This window comes from Heterocephalus glaber, unplaced genomic scaffold (genome assembly GCF_053883595.1).
Source record: "Heterocephalus glaber isolate CG9 unplaced genomic scaffold, H.glaber_assembly_v1.0 deba00001610, whole genome shotgun sequence".
In the NCBI taxonomy this organism is placed as follows: domain Eukaryota; kingdom Metazoa; phylum Chordata; class Mammalia; order Rodentia; family Bathyergidae; genus Heterocephalus; species Heterocephalus glaber.
The window spans coordinates 33,205,255-33,230,310 of NW_028258381.1; the positions used below are offsets into that span (position 1 = coordinate 33,205,255).

The following is a 25,056-nucleotide window of genomic DNA, read 5'->3' on the forward strand; positions in this document are numbered from 1 at the left end:
GATTTCATAAGAATTGCAGCTGACGATCAAACCATCTCCTGTACCATAGCTTAGTGACCTCCTGTGATTCTGTAAGGTGCTTTTTCTTTTTATATGCATATTTATTTTACTTTTTTTTTTCCAGTGCTGGGGATTGACCCCAGGGCCTGGTACATGCTAGGCCAGCGTCTCCCATGAGCACCATCCCCAGTGCTGTGAGGTGCTTTTTCTACCTGCTCCAACACCCTAGATGCCCATGGCATACATATTCTATTTTCTGTATTCAACTTCAACTCACCTATTTTTCTGAGCTTCTAACAATTAAATTATCTACTGAAACCTGTTTTTCACTATCTTCAGCCTCCATCAGAATGTATTCCCTGTGCAGATTAATTATTATTGTGGATTATGTGAAGCACAGTTTATATCCTGAGCTCATATTCTGCTACCCATTATAACTCTAGACTAGGCTGTACAGTAACAAGCAGAATATGCAACAGTCAAACTGCTGTAAGGTTTAATACATTCAGAAGAATGTAGAAAGGGCTATCTCAAAAGTAAGTTATGTTATTTTCATGTATATCAGTACTCCATCCAGTGAAGGTTATAATTTCAAGTTGCTAGCAAGTTTTCTTTAGTCCATTATCATGTATTTAAAATTCTTCTTATAATTATTGCTGTTTCATTTTAAAGGGCCCGAACAAAAATAGTTTATTCTGTGTATAGTCGAAAATCTGCCAAAGAAGTGAGAGATAAATTAATTGAATTACTTGTGAATTATTATGTTTTAGAAGAAGCATGGTGTTTTGTGAGAACCAAGTGAGTATTCCTCCTGTGCTACATGATGTGCCATATTTTAAAGTAACAAGTGTTTCACGTTATAACAGTAGTCCTGGTTCATCAAGACTGTCTTTTTAAAATAAATTTCATTAAACTATTACCCTGGTATTTTAGTTAAAATCATTTCACCTAGAGAAGTAAGATTATACCATCATTTAAATAGAATCCAATTCCAAAAATATATTTTAATGTCTTGAATTTATATTTAAAATGTTTTTGTTAAATTTATTTTTTCACAATTTTTATGACCATTTTTCATAAGATGCTGAAATGCAGTTGAATTTACAATGAAATATTAACCTCCTCCTCCTATAGCTGAGTATTATAAGTTAAAAGTTTCACATAACTTAAAAATGACCTAAGAAAAATATCACTAATTACAATTTAAAATTTTTTGAACTTCGCAGTTCTAGAAATGAGCACAATGTGAAGTGTTCAGTGGAGCTCCTGAGGCCTTTGTTTAGACTCCGAGGAGGGTGTCAGCTGCTGCTCACACAGCAGTCCCAGGCAAAGTCATTGTCTTCTCCAACAACAATGACAAAGACAAACTGACAATGAGACAAGACATTCCAGAGTCACTACACTGCACTGTTTACAGTGTCCAATTTTCAATCAAAACCACCTACCATATGTAGAAAAAAAGATTAAAAAGCTTTCAATCAAAACGACCAGATGGGCCGGGGATTTAGCTCAGTGGTTTCGCCGCCTGCTGCGCAAGCGCAAGAACCCGAGTTCGATCCCCGTACCAAAAAAAAAAAAAAACACCAGATATACCAATACTCTCAAAATAAAAAGTGAGTATGAACTGATTCAAGTAGTACCAGATGTTGGATTTAGCAGCCAAAGATAGTAAATCAATATATACAAAGGATTAAGAAAAATATATTCCAAGAATTAAGGAAAACATGATACCAGTGAGTGAAGGGTTATGAAATTCCAACCAAGAAATAAAAACATCCTCCTCCCATGGAAATCCGAGAGCTGGAATAATTGAAATGAAAATTATTTAAATGTATTCAACAAAAGATTTAAAAGAAAGCAAAAAGAAATAGTGAATTTGAAGGTAGATCGAGAAAATGTTAATCCAAACAATTAGGGACTAAAAATATTGAAAAAAAATAGCAGAGACCTGTTTAAGATTATTTAGTAATTTGACACATGGGAAATCGTAACACCAGAAGGTATAAGAAGAAAAAGTGGCAGAAAAAATATGTAAAGAAATGTTGGCCAAAAACTTCTCAAGATTAGTAAATGCCATTAATTTAGAGATCCATAAACTCAAAAAATCCAACTAGGATTAACTCAAAGAATCCAGAGCAAGGTACATCAGACAGTGAAAACAAAGATAGAGAAAAATCTTTAAAATAACAAGAGGGGAAAAAAATGCTATAATAAATGTCTGATTTCTCATCAGAAGTAGAAATCAATACACTGGATAATAATTTAGAGTACTGAAGAAAAAAATCAAGAATTCTGTAGTGAAACTATCTTTTTTAAATGAAAGTCAATAAAGACTTTCAAATCAATCAGGTCTACAATAGGCCTACACCATACAATGGACTGGAAGTCATATAACAATGGTGGTGAACCTATGGCATGAGTGCCCCAGCCGGCTGTCAGTTATCATTGAACGCTCTAAAACGTTCGCCATCACTGCCCTGTGAGTTAGTAAGAAATAATACTTAAGTTAGTAAGTTAGTTACTTAAGTTAGTAAGAAATGAAATGCAGAAATGCATTGCAAATGGTCAATGTGAATATTAGTTACACATACTAGTGCTGAAAGAAGTTATCAACACCAAACCTGCACTACAAGAGATGCAAACTAAAGCCTGTCAGGCAAAAGGAAAGTAACACTGTACAAAAACACAGATAAACATAAAGGGATGAATAGCCAGGCAGATGGTACCACATAGGGCAGTATTGGAAGGGTTTTTTATTGTGTAAATCTTAGAATGGATAATCATCTGATTAAGGGAAAATAAGAGTATATTGTGGAGTTTATAGCATTTAATTAAAATGTACTACAATAATAGCATGTCTGGGGAGAATAGAAGTATATGATTGTAAGGTTTTTCTTGCATACATCCAGATGCTTCTCAACCTACAGTGGGTTACATCCCTGATAAACCAATCATAAGTAGACTATGTAAGCGAAAAATGCACTTAATACACCTGTACTACCGCCCATCATAGTTTAGCCTGGACTACCTTAACCATGTTCAGAACACTTATATTAGCGCACAGTTGGTTAAATCCTCTTTTATAATAAAGTGTTAAATATCTCACAAAACACACAGATAGGTGTTTTATAGATGTGATGAGATGTGAAAAGACAAAACACGGTATCCAAACCATGCAGATGCTCCTCAACCTAACATGGAGTTATGTCCCCCAAAGGCCATTGCAAGTTGAAAGTATCCTAAGTGGGAAAATGACCTAACACACCCAACCTACCAAACAGCATAACCCAGCCACACAGAACATGGTAAGAATACTGTACTACAAATCACTAGTCCGGGAAAAGGTCAAAAGTCAAAGTATGGATTCTATAGCATGCATATCTCTTTCATAGCATCAGATTCTCAAAATATCTTAAGTCCAGACATCCTTGAGCACTGTCTGTATATCCTATAAACCCTATTGCAGTCAGTGCAATGACTAAACAATGAATTATAGCTAATAAAGCAACAAAAAAGATTAACATGGAATCATAAAAATTGCTTAATCCAAAATAAGGCAGAAAATGTAGAAAGGGCAAATAAAGATCAAGTGAGACAAATAGAAAATGGCAAGATGACAGACTTATTCCTAACAACAATAATATCTGCATTACATGAAAATGGTCTTTTGTGCTAAATCACAGCCCCTCCACGATATTGGTGTCTGAATACCCAGGAACTGTGATTAAATGAATGCTCATGAGATGTGAAATTACCTTGGTTATCCAGGTAGGAATAGTGTAAACACAGGGTGCTTATAAGAGGAGACAAGAGAGTCAGAGGCGAAGGTGGTAATGTGACTGTGAAAGCAGAATGTGGAAAAAGGCAAGGAAATGGATTTTCCTTCAGAGTCTCCCAAATGACTGTGGCCCTGCCAACATCTTGATTTTGTACCTCTTCCCTCCAGAACTGAAAGCAATATATTTTGCTTTAAGTTACAAAGTTTGTGCTGATTTGTCAGCAGCAATAGGAAACTAATACAAGACAAAATGTCACTAATAAAAATAAGGAATCAGCTGACTGCATCATACGGTAAGATCATACTATGTACTACCTTCAAGAAATTTGCTTAAATGTAATGAACAGGTTAAAACTTAACAGACAGAAAAAGGATACAAGTTACTACTGCTAGTCAAAAGAAAGCTGCACTGGTTATAAATCTATGAGATAAAGTACACATGAATGCAAAGAATATTATCCAGGTTAAGCACAGTCATTTTACAAATGAAGACAGATGGATCTGTTTTTGAAGAGGATGTTGCAACCCTAAACTCTGATGCACCAGATAACACAGTTTTTAAATACATCTAGCAAAACCTGATAGATTTATAAAGGAAAAGTAGACAAACCCATGATATGGTCAGAAACTTTAACAGTGTTCTCAGGAATATGCAGGATAAGTAGAAATTTAACCAGTCTGTAGAAGACTTGAATGATGTTGCCAATGAATATGAATTCATTGACAATTATAGAACGTAACACCCAAGAACATACAGTAAGCATTCTTCTCAAATAAACGGTCTATTTACAAAGAAAGACCATCTTCTAGACATAAAACAAGCCTCAACACATTTTAAATAATTCACATCATACAAACTATGTTCTGTATTTATGACAAAATTAAAGTAGAAATAAATAATGAAAATCCCCCACATGTTTAGAAACTAACAGTTGAAGGCAACTTGCTAAGCCCGGTAAAGATCATCTATGAAGAAACTATAACTTACATTATAGTCAGTAGTGAAAGACAATTCACTGAAGTCAGGAGCAGGAAGAGGAATTCCATTCTTACAACAGTAAACATTGTATTGATTGATGGGTCCACCGGAGTAAAGCAAGGAAAAGAAATGAAGGCATACCACTTGGAAAGGAAGAAGTAAAGCTGTCTCTTCAGATACAACATAGTCATCTACAGGTAATCTGGTAGAAGTACCAGCAAGCTCTTAGAGATAATAAGGAACTTTAGCAACAATACAGGATATAAAATCAATATAAAATCAATTCTATTTAGCAGGAACTTGTAATTGAAATTTAAAATGGCATTTAAAATCATAAAAATATTATGTATAAAGGACATGTAATGACTGCACATTAAAAATGACAAAACATTACTGAGAGAAATAAAATATCTAAATAAATGAAGAGATGTGCTGTGGTCCCGGGCTAAAATAGTGAATTTTATTAACATTTTTTTCAGGTACCAGGATCAAACTCAGGACCTTGCACTTGCAAGGCAGGCGCAGCACCACTGAGCTAAATCCCTGGCCCAAATTTTATTAACTTGTCACTTCTATCCAAATTGATCTACAGATTCAATTCAATTGCAGGAAATAATCCAAGCAGGCATGAAACTTGAAAAGCTAATTCTTCAACTCATGTATAAAGTGCAAAGGATTTGGAAGAGCCAAATCAACTTTGAAAGAGAAGGACAAGCTTATGTGGCTAACATTATCTGATTTGAAAACTTATCATACAGCTACAATAGTCAACACAGTGGTACTTCTGGAGTCAAGATAGATGAATGAAATGAGTCAGGAAAAAATGTGCACACAGACAACAGATTTTTGAGAAAGATATGAAAACAATTCAGTGAAGAAATGAGCCTTTGAACAAGTAGTGCTTAAACAACTGAGTGTCTTTATGCTAAAAAAAAAAAAAACCCTTCCGTTTACACTCCACATCATCTATAATACTTAACTCACTATGAATCATAGAACTGTAAATCTAAAAATATAAAAGTCCTAGAACAAAATCATTGTGACCTTGTGTTAGGCAAAGATTTCATAGACCTAATATTATAATCATGATCGCTGAGAGGACCCACTGTTGGTAGACAGTCATTAAATATAAACTTTTGGTCTTTTATAAACAGGAATAATTAAAAAATCAACAACAGTTGGGAGAAGTTATTTTCAAAGCCTGTGTCTGATAAAGAACTTTAGTTGTATAAAGAACTTTAGATGTATAAAGAACTCTCAAATCTCAAAAACAACTCAAATTAAAAGGTGAATGAGATACCCTTAAACATTTAATACATTGGCTAAATTAAAGAAAAAGACCCTGCAAGTGTGGCAGACACTGTGGAGACCTGGAACTCTCACATGTGGTTATGTGACTGTAGCATGGTGCAACCACTTTGTAAGACAGTTTAGCAGTTTTTTACGGAATCAAACATACACCTACTATGTACATTTACACAGGATCAAAAGCATACGTCCATACCCACAACTTACACAAATGTTCACAGCAGCTCATTCCTGAGACAGAAAAAAGCTGGAAGCAACTCAAATATCCAAATGTTGAACCCATGTCTTTTGAAATGATCTTTTAAAATCTTTAATTTGTTGAATAAGTGAGTCTCTGGTGATGTCAGAGATACTTTCTGATTTATGCACTTGCCCTGAGTATGAGTGCATGTTTCACATGGATATTTTTACATCCTTTCTTTTCAGGCCGGGTTGCAGTATGCTGGAAATCTGGGACATGGAAGACCCTTCCAACTCAGCCAACCCCTCCCTCTGCAGAACCCTACTCCAGGACGAAAGGCCTTACTTCACCACCGTGTTTCAGAATGCCGTGTACAGAGTGTTGAAAGTTAACCGAGAAGCAGACCACATAAGGTTCGTCTGATCAAAGGAGATGGTGCAAAGAGAGCATCAAGGACACACACACTTAACATTCATTAAAATCACAAGCTTTAATAAGAGATGCTTAATATAATCACACACTTACAATGACTGATTGCAAAAGACAAATTCATTGTTCTCCATTGAATGTCAGCCTTATTAAGCTGGTTATATGGATTATTTTACTAATGCTCAGGAAAGATCTTTTATAATTTCTAATAAATTTTTAAAAATCATTTTGAGTTAAAGAATTTTTTTTAAAACACCTTGTTTTATAGTGTTTTGGGTCTCTAGAAGTTTGCTTACCCAACCAGTTTTTCCCCGATTAGTTCTCAATCTAAGTTCAACAGGTATTCATTTGTCTTCAGAGTCAGTGGTTTTGCTCTTAATATCCAGGTACAATGACAATCATTATGGTAAACAACCACATTTGTGGTTAAACATAATCAGAGAGGAACTTCCAGGTAGATTCATCCAATGAGATTATCAGATGCTAAATCTTGAATGAAGCAAAGGCCTTTCCCTCTTAATGGCCTGTTGGCCTTAGTGACCTTTTGGACACAGCCTTTGTTTCCAGCCACCATCTTTTGTAATGCTCATTTGTAAGTTTCATTTATGTTTGGTTTTGGATGAGGTCGTGATTTGTGATCCCTTTCCCCCAATAAAACCTACCCAACAATAATGCTTTGAAAAATGGTAAGGAGTTGTCCTGAAGATATAGTAGTCAAATCCAAAGAGTCGCACTTACTCTTTTTCTCTGCCTGGTAAATACTAAATATGCTGAATCCATAATATTTTAATGTGCCTCTACTCTGGGTTAATCATTTTCAAGTTTTTATACTTCCCTTACATTCTTGACCCTCTATACTTGGGATAACAAAATGCTTTAATTCCATAGATTAGCTCTCTTATAGTAGAGAGGCAATCATATACACAAAAGTAAAATTATTTTTTCAACCTTTAGAGTTGTAAAGTACTGTAATATGAGATGCAAAACCGCTAAGAAAATGCACATTTTATTTATCTAAAACATGGAAATACCTAAAAAATGGCTAAGACACACACACACACACACACACACACACACAACTGAGGATGATAACACACCTGAGCTGTACCTCCTAGGAAAACAGTGTCTTCTGGAATCTCTCAAAGGACCTGCCTGAGGCTCCTGTAGGGGACAGGTCACTCTTTTTAGAAACACATCCGTAGGGTTTTCTGGGTTTCTCCCTTTGCATCATAGATTTGCTTAGAAGCAGATCACACACTATGAACATTCCCCTCCTTGGTGAAAGCCTTTGGAGTCAGAGTCCACATTTTCACCTAAGGAACTTGAGATCTGCAGTAGCTTCTGCTAAACCTTTTACCATGAGTTTTCTTGGGAGTTCTTCTTTTTCTTCCTCTTCAGTTCTCTTCTTTTTTTTTTTTTTTGTACCGGGGATCGAACTTGGGTGTTTGTGCTTGCGTAGCAGGCGCCAGCGAAACCACTGAGCTAAATCCCCGGCCCTTCAGTTCTCTTCTTCAGCTATGCATTCCTCGTCCAGCCCCACAATTCCTCATTAGGCAGCTCCTCGGGACCTACCTCCAGGGGCTCCTCAGTTGGGTCCTCATCCCCAGACAGGTTAAGGTGTTTCTTTCACAGCCACAGACTTTTTGATCTCTGCAGCCGCCTCCTCCTCGGCAAATCCCTTGAAGTCATGTGTGGACCTCTGGATGTGTTCTTCCGGGTGCCATTCCTATGCTCTTCAGTGACATCACCTCAAACCCAAGCCAGGTGCTAGATGCGCTCAGACACACTGTGACTCTTCCAGGCTCCATCTGTGTCATCTACATGTCCTCACTGGCTGCTGCACTGGCCTGGGCAGGGGTCCTCAGGTGGCAGACTTCAGAAGCTGCTATAGCACTGTGATCCATCAGCTGGGTCAAAAAGACACCACTTTGATATTGGGATGAAGATCGGCAGTAAAGGAGGAGGCCTCAGATCATTGTCAACCATAAAGAAGATCCGGAAAAGTGTGTTATTCTCCAAAGCGTGCTATTCTGTTTTGCTGGCAAAGCACTTCAGAAAAGCGTCTCGAAAGAGAAGTACGGTGGCCCCTGACTTCTTGCTGATCCTGTAAGACCCTGGCAGTGTGTGCTTATTGACAGATGTGATAGCCCTGGGGTCCTCATGGTGCTGGATTATGAAGGACTTCAATGTGCAGCCTGCAGCACTGCCCCAGCAAGGTCATCACCCTGTCATTCAAAGCCCTGAGACCTGTATCTGACGTGGCCTCCTTGTGGACGAAGTCCTTTCAGGCATCCCTTTGTGGACCGGAGGCTCTCGTCCATATGGAAGCTCAGCTCCGGCAAGTGAGTTTCTTCACAATCAGCTTATCTAGAGCCTCTGAACATTCTTCAGCTGTCTTCACTTCGGCCCTCAGTGAGTCACTACCCACTTTCACATGACCCAATGACAAATGATGCCGGAGGAGGATGCTGGTGAAAGGGCATTGTTCTGCTGCTTTTTTATAAGTCATAGGAGTACATCTAAAATAACAAAAAGCCTAGTGTAGTAAATACAAAGTGGTAACAGCCGTTCATCACTGTTATCATGTATCATCTACTATACCTAGCTATATGTGATCTCCTTTTAGATGGTTGGCCCTGTAGATTTGATACGAAAGCATCACTGCAAACTCGTATGCTACAGCATACAACAGCGCCAGTGTCAGCAGGTGGCAGGGAGTTTTCAGCTCCATTAGAGGCTCATAGGGCCACCACAGAGAATACAGTTCAAGGCTGACTGACATGCCACATGCATCTGGCTTGCATGTAAAACTATTGCATATCTTCTTTTTTATTTTTTTACTTTAAAATGATTTCCATACTCTATTTCCCACAGTAAAATTTCAGTGAAAGGTTATAGACAACCTAAAAGCCTTCAGTGCAGTCAGCCTTAAATTGCCCTTCCCGGAAGGACTGAATTCACCACCAAAAGCTAATATGTATGTGTGAGACAGTGCTCATCTCACAGTCTCACTCTCGTGGGCTAGCCTTAGCAGAATATTCTTTGCCAATTTGTGAGGCCCAATGTGATACTCATTATTACTTTAATTTATACCCAGCCAAAACTCACCATTTTCCTATTCCTTGGAAAGGCAGAGCTTCTTCATCACTTTCCTCACTGCTAGAACAAACTACCCAACACCCACAACGTAAAGGAGAAGTTTATTTCAGCTCACAGTTGAGAAGTTTCTGGCTATGTTTGGCGGCACCAGGAAGTCCTGGGTGGAGGAAAGCTGCTCACATCATGGGGGTCAGGAAGCACAGAAGATGGATCCTTCCAGGTCACACCCCGGTGATGCACCTCTTCCAACCAGACCCCACCTCCCCATAGCAACTCAGCTATGAACTCATCAATGGACAAACCCACTGGTGAGTACAGTGCTCTTGTGATCCAACCACCTTCCAGCACAGGCTTTGGGGAGACACCCAAGATCTAAATCCTAACAGAAGGGGAGTGCTTCTCTGAGCTCTGTGTATGATCGTAGTCTTTGGTAAACCCACTGATTCTCCTCAAAATAGATGGGGTTAGGGTTAAAATTTTCTCTCTGAAAGTTTTTTAACCAAGAGAAATATAAGAAAATGTTTCTTTGAAAGACAAATGGACATATAACTTCACACACAAAACCCAGATTAAGATGGACGGTCAAGGGCTTAAATGAGAAAGGCAGAACTTTGAAAGTTTTAGAAGAAAATGCAAAATTAAAGAGAATGCATATTAAAATGATATAGAAAAATTTACAAGCCTGATAATAATAATTGGTGAGAATGGAACAATAAGGATGCTCTTGAAATTACAGTAGGGGTCAGTACAACCATAAAGGAAACAACTTGCTACCTAATATATGTGAGGCACGCAGTCACCTCAACTTACATCCCGCCTGCAGAGCTGTCTCTGCGTCTCTGTCCCCAGCAGTGCTCACGGGGACATCATTCATACCTGGAAGGAAAAAAGCCAAAAACAACCCAAAAGTCTACCCACAGAATGGATAAAATAAAGTATTTCCGTATAATGGAACATTGTTCAGGAATTTATAAGCACCAACAGAAATGAATCTCAAATATAATGTTAAGGATAAAAAATGAAGTCATTGAATAGAATGGATGTGTATGCAAATACACACACCTCTTACATGTAGCTAAAAAGCAATCAAAACAGTGTTATTCAGAGCTACAGTGTGGCAAAGCCATGAAAGCACAGGCCCACTTGACTGAACCCTTGAACCTGGTCACTTGCAGGAGGGGAAGCAGGCCAGCAGAGCCACCGGGTACCTTGGTGGTACTGTCCTGCTCCCAAACCAGATGTGAAGTTTGTAAGTACTCACTTTACATTTCCTCGAGACATGCATGATATACTGTCTAGATTTAAGCATTTATAAACTGCATCACTCTTTATAATGCTAATAAGGCAGGGGTTTGATGACACCTGTGGTTCTTGAACCTCAGATTCTCCTTGGGCGGCTCTGCTCTGGGTGTTCAAATAAGCACTAACAGGGGTGGCTGGTAGCTGAGGTCCAGCTGTTCAGACAAACTCAAAGGCAACAGATGTTACTGATTTCCAGCTGTGCAGTGCGTCCCGCTCCTTCTTCAAATGGCAGACGGTGTGACCGTGCCTGGACCACATGACACAAATTGAATACAAAGAGTGATTATTTGGCACTTTGCTTTCTTATTTTAATATTTTAAGGTAATCATTTTGTATTCTATAAAGGAAAGTTGGAAAGTTCAAAGCTGTAGATGAGGAAGATGCATGGTCTTTCAATAATTAGTACAGCTTCTTAAAAATCCCCGGAGTATGGTTCATAGGACTTTGAAGAAACACATCATTCACAGAAATTGCACTACAATTCACAAAAAAAGAATTTTTTGATTTGCATTAGCCAAGCTATGCAATATTACACAGCTTCTTGGTAGCTAAACAGCCTCTATATGATGAGAATTCTGTTTTTGCAATCTAGCTGTCGGTGTACTTGAGGGTCTTTGTGTATCAAGCACCCATGTTCTACAAAAAAGGGGAAAATTTCATTGAATTGCATTGAAGAATTTAAATGGCAGCAGTAGTTCCTCTCTAAATGTCTTGTAGAATTCAGCAGTGAAGCCATCAGGACTCAGGCTTTTCTTAGTTGGTAAGTTTTTAATTGCGTTTTCAATTTCATTGATTGATATTGGGTTGTTTAGAATTTTTAGGTCTTCTTTGTTCAACTTTGGTAATTCATACATATCTAGGAATCTGTCCATTCCTTCTGTGTTTTCCATCTTATTGGTGTATAGGTTCTCTTATTTATTGATGATCCTCTGGATTTCTGCTGAGTCTCTTGTAATTTCACCCTTTTCATTCCTAATTGCATGGATATGGGCCTTTTCTTTCCTTTTTCTGATAAGATTGACTAAGGGCTTGTCAATTTTGTTGATTCGTTTGAAGGACCAACTCTTGGCTTCATTGATTTTTTTGTATCATTCTCTTAGTCTCCGTTGCATTGACTTCTGCTCTGATCTTTATCATTTCCTCCCTTGTATGAGCTCTGGGGTTGTCCTGCTCTTCTTTTTCTAGAAGCCTGAGGTGCAGCATCAGGTTGTTTAATTGGGCTCCTTCTGTTTTCCTAATATGCATATTCACTGCTATGAATTTCCCTCATAAGACTGCTTTCATTGTTTCCCATAGATTCCGATATGTTGTATTGTCATTGTCATTTAATTGAAGGAACTGTCTGATTTCTTCTTTAGTTTCCTGTGTGACCCATTGGTTATTCAGAAGTGTGTTCTTCAATTTCCATGTGTTTATGAAATTTTTGCAGTTTTTTTTGCTATTGATCTCCAATTTCATCACACTATGGTCTGATAATATACAGGGGATAACTTCAATTCCTTTGCACTTACTTAAATATGTTTTATGAGCGAGTATGTGGTCTATTTTGGAGAATGACCCATGTGCAGCTGAAAAGAATGTGTATTCTGATTTTGTGGGGTGGAAGACTCTGTAAACATCTGTTAAGTTCATTTTTTTCAAGAGTTTGATTGAATTCTAGTATTTCGTTACTTGTTTTTCGTCTAGTTGATCTATTTGTGACAGTGGAGTATTGTGGTCCCCCACTACTATTGTATTAGTACTTATATGATTTTTCATGTCCATTAGTATTTGTTTTATATAGCTGGGTGCACTAGTGTTTGGTGCATAGATATTTATGATTGTCATCTCTTCCTCTTGGATTGTTCCCTTTACAAGGATGTAGTAACCTTCTTTGTCTCTCTTACTCAGTGTTGGTTTGAAATCCACTTGATCTGCAAAGAGGATAGCTACTCCTGCTTTTTTTCTGGTTCCTGTCACATGGAGTATTGTTTTCCACCCTTGAACTTTCAGTCTATGAGTTTCTTTTTGAATTGTGTTTCTTGTATGCAGCATATTGTTGGATCTTGCTTCTTGACCCATTCTGCCAGTCCATTTCTTTTGATTGTTGAATTGAGACCATTAACATTGATGGTTATAACTGATACATATTGACTTATCATTGTCATGCCTTTTTCTTTTTGTTGGATTCTCCCCATTTGCATTTAATTTCTTGTCATGCCTGATGGATTAATTTTGCTGGACTTCCTGGGGTTGTGATCCTCATTGTCTTTTCCTAGGATATTGTCTAAGATTTTTTGGAGTGTTGGGCCAGTTTGGTATTCATAAAGTCCTTGAGGTGCTCTTTGTCATGAAAGTATCTTATTTCTCCATCAATTTTGAAAGATAGTTTTGCAGGGTACATCAATCTGGGTTGGAGGCTGTTTTCCTTTAGGGCTTGAAATACATCACTCCAAGCTCTTCTTGCCTTGAGGGTTTGCATTGAGAAGTCTGCTGTGATTCTGATGGACTTTCCTTTGTATGCGATTTGTTTCTTTTCTCCAACTGCTTGTAGAATTTTGTTCTTCTGTTGAGTTTCTGGAATCCTAACTATTATATGCCTATGTGTAGATTTTTTTTGATCAAGGCTAGTTGGAGTCCTATATGCCTCACTTATCTGTATGTCAAGTTCTTTTCCCTTGGTTGGGAAGTTTTCTGCCATTACTTCTGTGAACAGTTTTTTTTATGTCATCTATACTCTCTCCTGTTTCTTCGTTGACTCTGATCACTCTTATGTTATTCTTCTTTGCATCGTCTAGCAGCTTCCTGATTGATTTATCATGGACCCTTATAATTTTAAAGCAATTTTTCTTTTCCTGATCACTAATTGCAATCTTATCTCCTACATCAGAAATTCTGTCCTCACATTGGCTCATTCTGCTGCATAGACTTTCAATGGAGTTTTTCATCTCCTGGAAATCTGTTTGCATCACAAATGATTCCATTTGTTTCCTATGTTGGGATTCCATCACATTCCTCAGCTCTCGCTAGATTTATTAATCATGTCTTGTACTATGCACATATTCTCTGCTGTTATCTGAGAAATTATTTCTGATTTCATTTTTCCCAGATCCTCTTTTGTTTTTGTTCAGGGAGTCCAGGTGGGGTTGCTGTAGGTGACATGGAAGTTTGGTTTTGAGGCCTGTTTATGTGTCTTCTCATTTTGACAGGGGAGGAGGGTGTGCTGCTGGTGCCTGTAGGGCTTACCTTCTCTGTGCTGGGAGCAGTGGCACGTTGACCCAGAAGCCTCCTCCTCTGTGCTGGGAGTAGTGGCAAGTCGACCCAGAAGCCTCCTCCTCTACGCTGGGAGCCTTTTAAAAAATTTTAAATAAGCACCATCTACTGTATTTAGATCACACTGGAATAAGTAAGCATTTTATGTTCACATCTCGCCATCTGCTGGCAGTGAAGTATTATAACAATTTTCCTCAAATTAACCACAAAGTCTTAGGGTGCTGGTTTGCTTACATTTTAATGGAAAATGCAAACAACAAAGAGAACTCAAGGACATGAGTCACGCTATTGATTTATTTTTTCAGTTGTGATTACCTCAGCGGACAGCACCTTCCCTGACCCTTTTCCTCCTTGCCCACCACCTCTGCATCTTCCATCTGTCTCTCCCTCCTCCAGTGCTGTGTCCTGCCTGCTCTCCAACTTCCATTCCCTCTACAGTGAACTGCTCCCTCTGTCTGCTCAGGCAGTTAAGGTCTTACCCGTCTCCTCCCTTCTGCTCTCCATCCCATCTTCATCTGCTCACAGTCACCTCCTCTTGGAACTGGGTCCTGACCAAACCCTTGGTCCCCCACTGACACCACCACACATCACACTGATCCTTACCAAATTACTTGTTTACTTTTGGGAGTCTCTTATTGAGCTGTTGAGCTCCCTATATACAGGGTGTGTGTCTTATTCATTTCTCCTTTCCACTCAGCTTGATATGTAGCACATAGTGGGTGCTCAGTAAATATCTCATGAAGGAACAAAGTGGAAAATAACTCAAAAAATATGGGGAAACTTTAAAGACAGGGTGTCTGGTGAGTCCTTTGGTATACTTCTACTGTTTGCCATCCCTACTGCATGACTGACTCCATTCCCAAAGTAATCAATATTTTCTTCATTCTTCTGTAAGAGTCCAACCCTGTATTGGGTGCTCTGGGGGTCCAGTTGAAATCTTAGAATGTAAATTATGGCTGGATTTGAATCCATGATCTACCACTTAGTAGGGAAGAAAGTTACTTAATGTTTTAAAATTTCTCCAGCTGCAAAATGAAGCTATTGAAGGTATCTCCCTCAAAATGATCTTTTGAAGAACAAAACAGTAATATGAATAAGGCAGAGAAAATAGGATTGTTTGTTGTTTTTGTTGTTATTGCTAGAGTCCAGGATCTGACTATTTGAAGATCCACATCCAGCTTCTGCTAGCTGTGTAATTCTTCCTCCATTCCATAGCTTCCTTTTTCTTGGGGGCTTGTCTATCCCCTCCTCACTCTATTTTCAATATTTTGCTATAGCAACACAGGGGAGAACTTTTCTACTGTGCTGTTACTCTAATAAGGGCTACTTTATATCTTTAATTTTAAAATGCCACTATGTTAGGATAAGAAAATGCACTGAGTTTAACCCTATAATATAAGGAGATACGGCACAATGGTTGGTTGTTATCTTGGATGGTATCCTGTGGTTTTACAATAACTTTATATTTATCAGAATAGCGTTACCGTCCAGGTATAAAGTAGAGAACCCAACAAGTCCTGGGCCCCAGAGTCTTGGCTTCTAACTAACTTCTCACCAGAGAAGGCAAAGCAAACCAAAAATAGAAATAACTGCTGCTCAACTGGCAATGAATCAAGGGAGCTGATGTTGCATGCACACACTTTATCTAATGGCCCAGCCTAGTTTCATGGAAGATAAAGAAAGATGACTGGGTCTCCCTACTTTCAAATGTTTTGCAATCTCCTGCTTTTGTGGCAGATGATTTTACCATGCAAGAGAGTCAGAGAACAAAAGGGGAAACAGGGCCAAGGCTGTGGGTCAGTGGTTCTATTCCTTTCTTCCCACCTCTCGCTCCTGACCCCAGAAGCCCAAGAAGCAGAAGGGCAGGGTGGTGAGAGAGGGAAGGCGGAAGTGGCAGTGGGGAGGTGACGGACCGTCACCCCGCTGCCCCTGTTGGAATGGCTGGCTCCTCTGTCCTTGTGGCTGCTAGGGCCACGACGTGGATAGTAGTAACAGGAAACCTGGGTAACAAAACCAAGCTCTTGGGTTATCCACCCAGGCTGGGCTTCAGTCCCACTCCACCTGGCTCTTCCACACTCAGCCCCTACATTGACTGGACTTTTCTTGCACTCACCACAGAGCCAACTCTGTAGGCATTATTTTCCCACCACCAACCAACCCCCCACTCCAAGGAAAAGCAAACTTGAACTTCATTTTCAGAATATTTCAACTAATGTTGTTTTCTCATTTAGATGGTAATTATAGATTCACATACTCATATGATGTAATATTCTTTGTAGAATATCTTCAGACTTTTAAATCTACACAAATGCATGTTTTTGCATGCGTGCACACACACACTCACACACACACACACACACAGACATCTATATTCATATTCATATGTCCAAGCCCTCCTGTCCAGCCAGAACATCAGTGTCACAGAGAGGTGAGAAGACCCCCCAATAAGGACACTTTGGAACCACCCCTTCCTGCAGGAAAGCACAATATATGTTATATATATATATATATATATATATATCTTATATATGTTATAACACGAGGCAAGAAACCAGGCGTTGTAACCATTTCCTTCACTGTTTGAGGCCATGGTGACATTGGACATTAAGAGATAAACATGGGTGTATAACAAAAGTACACTGAGAATTTTTACAGTCAGATCAGAAAAATAAGCGAGAATGAAATTTCTGCTTCCCTTTCTTGGTCTCTACCACATCCATGAAGGCTTCCCTTCTGGGATCTATGACATTTCATTCCTCACAATCTCCTTAAGGATACAAAACATGCCTTATTGGGCAAGCAATGCATCTATATGTGTGATCCTTACCATATTGCTTGTTTACCTTTGAGAGCCTCCAAAGCCTGAGCTTTGGTCCTGCCTTTCCACAGCTGTGTGACTTCAGGCAACTGAATTTATAACAGCATTGGTTTAATCATCTATACAATGAGAATGATCGTGACTGTCCCATAGGCTGCTGTGTGTAAGTATCAGAGAGTCTGATCAGAAAAATAAGCAGGAATGAGAATAGGTGCTTAACAGATAGCTACACTGAGCCAGCCATGGTGGGGCATGCCTGTCATCCCAGAAGTTCCAGACCGGCCCTGCAACTTACTGAGACTTACTGAGAGTGTCTCAAAATAAAAAATAAAAAAAGATCTGGGGCCGGGCCAGGGATTTAGCTCAGTGGCACTGTGCCTGCCTCACAAGCACAAGGTTCTGAGTTCGATCCAAAAAAAAAAGTTCTGGGGACGAAGCTCAGAGTGACAGCCCTGAATTCAATCCCCAGTCCCAATAAACAAACAAACAAACTACCTACTTGGAAGTGGCTGATTGGATATATTTCTCCTGAGAGGATCCTCATCCCTATGTGTCCTATAATCTGAAAAAGAGATGTTTTGTTTTGAAGGATAAAAAGCCAAGAAGAATTTATGTGTAAAAGAATACACATAGATTGTAAAATTATAGTCATGGCGTAGAGCTATCCATAGAGGTATCTAGGTGGGAAATTTTCATGATAATTATTTTTAGTGGTATCATGGCAGTAGATACAAATGTGATAAAGGCTGCCTTACCAATAAGGACACATGAAAAGGGGCTCTGTTTTCATGGGCTGAAATGATTTTAATATTTAGAAACAAATCTGCACTGACTCCGGGTTTCCATCAGTAAAATGGAAATAATCATCACCTCTCTTTCCTTTTCATCAAGAGGCAAAGCGTCAGTGTTCCGGTTTAAATGTGAAGTGTCCCCCAAAGAATCATGCTCCTCAATGCAGCATTGCTCTGAGGTGCAGCCCAGAGAGGAGACTGGACAATGGGGCGCTGAATGGGCTGTTAGGAGGGTCCCCAGCTAGAAGAAGCAGGTCTCTGGGGGGAAGGCTGTGTCCTGTCCCCGCCCCTTCCTCTCTGGCTCATTTCCTGCTCTCTGCTCCCTGGCTGGGGTAAGATGGACAGCTTTCCTCCATCATGCCCTTCCACCTTGATGTTTCTGCTTAGGAGCCAGTTGACCATGGAATAAATCATGAGCCAAAACGAACATTTCTCCTGTAAGTTGTGTATGGCATGTATTTGGTCCCAGTAACAAAGAAACTTATCACACTCAGTCAGCTGGAAGTGATAAAGGGGGAAGAAAGAATACAACTCCTGACCTGCTAGATGTCTGACACGCTGAGTTCATGTTCCCCAAACTGGAGTATGAATGAATTCTAAGGAACAACGGAGGTTAAGAGTAGGAAATATTTATTGAGAGAAATAGCTCCTGAGAGGTAGGAAGGGACCCAAAAGTGGGTTGTCACAGACCTCACTTCACCAAGGAAGTTTTATAAAGCAAAATCACAAGGTAGGTACAACATGAGTCAAAACTAAGATCAACCAATGTGATTACAAGTATAGCTGTTTAGGGAATATTGATCCAATGGGGAAGAGATCATGTAGAAAGTGTACATGGGAAGAACAAGGACATTTTTAGAAAGAGATGGATCAGGAGGTCCTGCTCACCTACCTGGGTGACTGATGTCTATCTAGACTTTATTGGATCAGGTGATACCAATTATAGTATACTCTTCAACTTATGCTTATCCCTTGAGGAGCCATGTAGGCCTGGTCATTCCATTTTATATGAGGCTTGGCCTTCAACAGATGCACCTCCACTCACAGTTGTAATGTGTTCTCATCTTCTGTACTGATACCTTCAAGGTCCTAGCACCGTCTGACTGCTTATAATATTTCTATCTAATTTAGCTGTCTATAATAGAAGGAAAGGACACAGAAACTCAGAGGCCGGGCCGCATAGAACAAGGTCAGGGTTCGCTGGCATCACGACCCATGTGTTCTTACAAATTCACTCTTCTCTTCATCTTATCAAGACGAAAGTAAACAGAAAATTCTCATTACCTCTCGATGTCAGTGAGCCTGGAGGAGTCCCGGAATCCTTTGGCAAAAGGATTGCTGTCTATTTTCAGCTTGATTATCTAGAAAGGAAAGAATGGGTACAAAACAATCTCATTTCCAAGGTCAAAGAATTAAAATCAGAAACAAATTGTCTTCATTTCCATGGCACCTCAAGAACATCGCAATGTCTGTCAGCATCGTGGCAGGGTTTAAAGTGCTAGTCAAGGTCACAGGAAGGATGGGTCACGGCCAAGCTGGACCCAGTTAGGTGGACAAGAACTGGACTCTCAGGCAAGGTGGACAAGAACTGGGGTGTGACGTACACAACACCGTAGTGACAGGCCATGGCAGGACAGGAGGGAGCCACCTTAATGGGGAGCTACTTAAGAGTTCCAGCATTCCTAGGGAATGGGAAATAAAAGCAAAAACATTGTCTCATTCTGACTTGACGACATCTTGTTGATACTATGAGCAGGTACCTACACCAGGACAGATGAAGGATGAAATGTCCAGAAAGAGCATCGTGTGCAATGCCACAGTGACATACAAGACAGAAACACAGGACACGGAGCCTTAGGAATATAAATTCATTCCCAGCCCATTCATTTGACTGAATTAGAATCTAATTGGTCCACCTTTTGTTGTTATTTATAGAACCGTATGTTTCTATGGAAACAAATACTTCCTAGTAAGAATCGCTGTCTCAAGCATTAAGTGTCTATGCCAGGGCATCTGTACTCCTTACAGGACTCAGTGAATGCAGGAAGGTTCACCACCACATGGGCCCTGCCTCCTGAGAAAGACACCTCAGACTGTGAGCAGCAGTAAAGGGGACGCTGGTCAAACCTCCTCCAGGTGGCAAATCCCCGTGAGAGCTGAAAGGAGCCTTAGCGACCGTGTGTCCACGCCCTTGCCTGACTTGCCTGACAGATGGCCACACGGAGGCACAAGAGGGCGAGGGCCAAGGCCCTCAAGTCGGTGGCTGAGTTAGAACCCAGGGAGAGCAGAGCTCGTGAGCATCAGAAGCAGAGCCCACGTTCGTCTTTGGAGGGAAATGCACACAAAAGGCTCTGAACAGAGGGAAAAGTTCTGGGGGAGCAGGAGGCCAGTCCTCCTCTCAGAGAAAGGAGCCGACCGAACACAGAGCTGGAAATACAGCTTTTCTAAAAGGCAGCTTGTCCTCAGATTAGTCTATCCACGGCTCATTTGAAACTATTAGCATGCGCCCAAATTCTCTTTTCACTGCAAGAGATTGTTTTTCTTTTGCAAGTTTTCCTAAAGTGAGCTGGACCTGAAGCACTGCAATAAAGCTCACTTGGACCCTAACTCTCACCCTGACCCTACCCAGCCTTTTCAAGGAGCCTCCCCACCAAGACAATCTGAAGCGGCTGGACCCCTCTTCTCTGTCAGTAACCCTGGCATCTATAGGATGGATCCTGGGAAAATATCAGTCTTCAAGGGCATTTGAAAGTGTCTGCAAAGCGCTCGGCTGTAATCCGTGAACATTCCTGAAGAGCAGCTAAGAAAAACACTGATTTCCATTTCAGCTTAATGATGGAAATTAATAGAGAAGGGAGGAAATAGGGTTGACAAGTAGAAACCTGTTTGCAGTGGAGAGCACATAGAGTGTGCACATAAAGAAATGTGCAGGAGTCAGGGAGGCACAGTGGGGCACACAGGCAATGCCAGCACTTTGGGAGGCTGAGGCAGGAGGAACCTGGGCAACTCAGTGAAACTGTGTCTGAAAATGAAAAATTACAAAAGGGCCTGGGTGGAAGAGGCCCTTGGGTTTAATCCCTAGTACCACAGGGTGGGGGTGTCGCAGCAGTGCCACCTCTATGAGGTGCAGAGAATCGTGCCTTGCACAGGGCTGCTGCTTTCTGAGGAGTTGTCTGCTTCAGACATTATTTTTGTAGGTCAGTTTTTGAGACAGAAGAGAAATCTGTATTTGTTTGAAGGAAACCGTAAACATCTTTAGCCCTGACAATGCATATGTTCTAAGGTTACAGGTACCAACAAGATTTTAAAACCCTCAAAGATGTGAGCTAGGTCTCTTTCTACAGAACACTTATTCTTTAAAAGATGTTCTATTTCCAAAGAGCTTTACCGTCCACGGAAACACTTTCACATTCATTCATCAACAACTGACTGCTTAACGCAGGGAATGCGTCTGAATGAAAAACTGTTATGGAAAGAAGTTCTTTCACAGCCAGCCCTCCTCACTGTGAGCCAGAGCAGTTTCCAGGTGCATATAAACCCAAACAGAAAGAACTGTCTGCTCTAATGGTCAAATACTTTGTCCCTGAAAAGGGTTTTCAATTTCTGTCTGTTCTTCACATTTCCAAATGTAACAGCCCAGACCCTGATGAGTGTGTTGCCCCTTAAATCCTGAGTATTGCTCTCAAAACACGTGTGTGGTTCAACCAATGGGGCTGCCCGCTTCCCTAGGGTTACTGTTGTGACTCTGCAAAAGGGAGCTGAGTCAATTCTGTGTGAGTTTTCAGATTTCTCTGGATTTTCTTTCATTATTAGAATTATCTACTTCCAAAAGCTTTGAAACTCAGCTTCCATAACCCTTAGAAGTTTCCATGTTAACTTTTTCTCTGCACTCTGCAGTTTGAAATTCAGAAAAGTTGCAAGAGTAGCGCATGGGGCTGAACATCCAGATTTACCAATTAGGTTCAGCAATGACTTAAATTTAGGGGATCTATTAGAAAAAAAGGATTTGGGACATTTACCAGATATTTGCTTTCTTTGTGGGCCACTTTACTCAATTCCAGAGAAAATAATTCTGTTCAGATATTAGAGGGAAAAAGTTGAATGAATTTATTGTCACTGAAATTGCACAGGGTTCTGAATGGATGCTATTTTTATGTCTTGGTTTTTTTGGATCAAATTCAGGAGTGCCAAACATTCCCAGCCCCCTTTTATTTAACTTGTAGATTCGGTTTTTTAATGTTTCTTAGTATTTATTTGTTGCACTTAATAAATACTTTCATGGTTTTAATTCTTTCTACTTCCTCTTCTCCTTCCCTTTCCCCTCTGTCTCTAGCTCCTCTTCCTATTTGAAAAAGGCTGATCTCTATGCCCCCCGTGTAAGACAAGAGCACAAGCCCTTCTCAAATTCCAGGAGGAAGATGCTCATTTTACAGGTTCTGGGAGGGAGGAGTAAAGGGGGTTGTGAAAGCTAGGAATGGCTTCATGGTTAGGATTTTGAAATTTAGATGGAAGGTGATTTTTCAGAGGAAACTAAAGATGTAAAGTAGAAGTGACACTGCAGCAGGAGCTCACGTGCTTCCCAGCCCGCTGTGCACACACCTGTCAGGAATTTTAACCTGAAACCCTCTTCTCCTCAAAGGTACCGAATGAGATGGGGGTGTTCATAAAGGACTCAGGGCTCCCCGATGGCAGTGGATACTGTTGGGCCATCTCACAAGTACTACTTTGAAAGTGGTAGTTAATCCCCCCCCCCCACCCGCAAACAATTGAGGTTTCCCATTTCCCATTTCTGGGCAGATTTTGAGGCTCAGGAATGGTGGGTGGGAAGAAGAGAGAGAAGGAGTGAAGCCCTCAGAGGAGACTGACACTCTGTTTTCCAGAGTTCGGGCTTCCTTTTCCCTGCCTCAAAGTCGTACACAGGTTTCTGCTCTCTTCTCTCTGCCCAGGTTCCTTATTTTCTTTTTAAATCGTTCTCTTTCTTATCACAATGGCATTGGATGTAATATGTTAAGCAGTTGGGAAGGATATGAGGAAAGAGTTGGGGATGGTTGGAAAAATTAAGTTTGCTATTCGATTACTGTCAGCATTTTTGTTTGTTTGTTTGTTTGTTTGGTACCAGGGATGGAACTCAGGTCCTTGAGCTTGAGGGGCAGGCAGCAGAACCACTGAGATGAATCCCTGGCCCTGCTGTCAGCATTTTTAAAGATATCAGATGATCAAGATGTGGGACAATGCTGTCCCGAGGCCCCGAGGATTGGTGATGGAACACTTCTTTCTCCCCCTGTTGTAAAATGGCTTTTAAACACTTCTCTCCAGCGGGCGGTTTCCTTCCACACAGTTCACCGGCTCGAAGGAAAGCGCTCTCCTGTTCTCTTTTTACTGAGCCCAGAGTCTTCTATACATGGCCAAGATCGCTCAATAATTAATATAACTGAAATTTGGGAACTGGGTACTGGGGAATGGGTTTGCCACCCTCAACTGAAAATGACCACGGAAATAGAATGAGTTTTGCTGTAGGTTGCGGTTTCTGGGGAGAAAATGGTTCACAGGGAGAAAGCTGGCTGATCCCGCGGGGCTCTACAGCGGTGTCAGGGGTTGAGTGTGAGTCCGTTCAAGCCAGAGCAAAAACTAAATTAAATCGATTTCTTTTGACGCCTTTAGCATCACTTTGGTTTCCAATCCATTCTCCGGTGTTACATGCTCTGTAAATCCCTTCGTCTTAGAAGGGCTTTTGTTATTTTACACCTAGAAACACCGTGTGTCCGATTGATATCGGGATTCTAGACAAACAGTAAGTGGTCCACAAAGGAGATGCGACACTCCTGGTGTTCAACAGTCTGTGACACCCCCCAAAAAACTGGGTAGAGAAGGGGAAAAACCCCCCTCCTGAGAAGTATGACCCTGGGCCCAGGTCCTAAGGGCGGCTGGCTGGGAAGAGCCCCCCACCCCCGCTTGTTGCCACCCGCCCACAGCAGGGGACAGAGGGAGCGCGGGCGGCAGCGCGGCCAGCCCCACTTACCCAGGGGTTTGATGGTGCTCTCCGCCTCCTTCTCCTTGGAGCCGCCGCTGGACATGAGCGCCGCGATGGAGAAAGCGTTGGCCCGGGAGGAGAGCTGGGGCTTGGGAGACGCCGCGAACTCCATGGTCCCTGGCGCGCTCTTGGCCGTGCGGGGTCCCCGGGGAGACAAAGACCCGAAAGGTAGCGCCAAGTTTCCGAGCGTCGGGCAGGGACTGGGAAGGGTCAGCTCGAGCCTCCTCCCCGCAGCTGCTCCGTAGCCTTCGGACGGCCCCGCGACAAAGTCCGGAGGAGCAGCGACTCCCGCGGGCTGGAGGAGAAGTGGGGGGACCCTCCGGGGACTCGGGGAGGCGCGCACACCCGGAGCGCAGGCCGGAGCTCAGGCTGCCCGAGGCCGGGGCCGAGCATCCGCGGCGCTCCGCTCAGGGGCCTGGGGCGCCCGCTCCGCGTCCTTCCCGTCCCCCTGCCGGGGACCGCTGGGGCGGCCTAGGCTGCTTGGGGTGACCACGGCCGGGCGGCGCGGCGAGGGCGCGGGCGCCGGGAAGCCGAACTCGGGCGTCTGGGGCTCAGCCAGGCGCGACAGACTCTGCGCCTGGGCGCCCGCGGCCCTGCGCCTTAAGCTGCGGGCAGTGGCGGTGCCTGCGGGCAACAGCCAGTCAGCGCGGCCGCACGTCACCGCCACCGCTTCCTGCCTCGGTCTCCGGGGGCGGGGCCGCGGGCCGGCGGGGCGGGGGCGGCTGGGGCGAGGCGCCCGGTGGCCGCGCGCTGGGCAGGCGCGGAGCCCAGCCCGGGGTCACCGTCAGGGGCGCTGCCCTAGGGTGACGGGGCCGCCCAGCTCCCCGTCCTGTCCCGCAGCCAAGGCCGGAGGACGGCGCGCGAAGACGGTCTGGTCGCAGCCCGGGACCTGGGATCCCGGAACCTGCACCGGGGAATCCTCGGAGTCCTCGCCTGGGCTCTGCTTCCTCCACCTGCGCAGAGTTCCAAAAGAGAAAGTTGGGAAGTGCCTGGGAGACGGGAAACGGGCGCCACGTCCAGGCCCCGCCAGGCACTGGTCCCAGAGCTGGGACTCCCCTCAAAGGACCCCACATTCTAACTCCTGGAGA

The 25,056-nt window shown here is 42.0% G+C and overlaps 1 protein-coding gene and 1 long non-coding RNA gene across 8 annotated transcripts in view; one reads left to right on the forward strand and one right to left on the reverse strand.

The window, feature by feature from the left end:
* Positions 1-6,901, forward strand: part of LOC101697194 (putative C-mannosyltransferase DPY19L2) — a 69,626-nt gene extending 62,725 nt beyond the window's left edge. For 6 of the 7 annotated variants that reach the window (XM_013070401.3, XM_021254595.2, XM_021254596.2 and 3 more), the window contains 2 exons: positions 673-798; positions 6,492-6,901. In XM_013070401.3, coding sequence (XP_012925855.2) covers positions 673-798; positions 6,492-6,669 — 304 coding nt within the window. In that variant the 3' untranslated portion in view covers positions 6,670-6,901. The remainder of the gene's footprint in view (positions 1-672; positions 799-6,491) is intronic. The other variant, XM_021254600.2, reaches the window with a different exon arrangement.
* A 73-nt stretch (positions 6,902-6,974) lies between these two features.
* On the reverse strand, positions 6,975-24,595 carry LOC147822684 (uncharacterized). The gene is made up of 3 exons (XR_015445493.1): positions 23,957-24,595; positions 19,222-19,298; positions 6,975-14,405 (listed from the first exon to the last, which is right to left on the reverse strand). It is a non-coding gene; the product is annotated as an uncharacterized LOC147822684 (long non-coding RNA).
* Between the last annotated feature and the right edge of the window lie 461 nt (positions 24,596-25,056).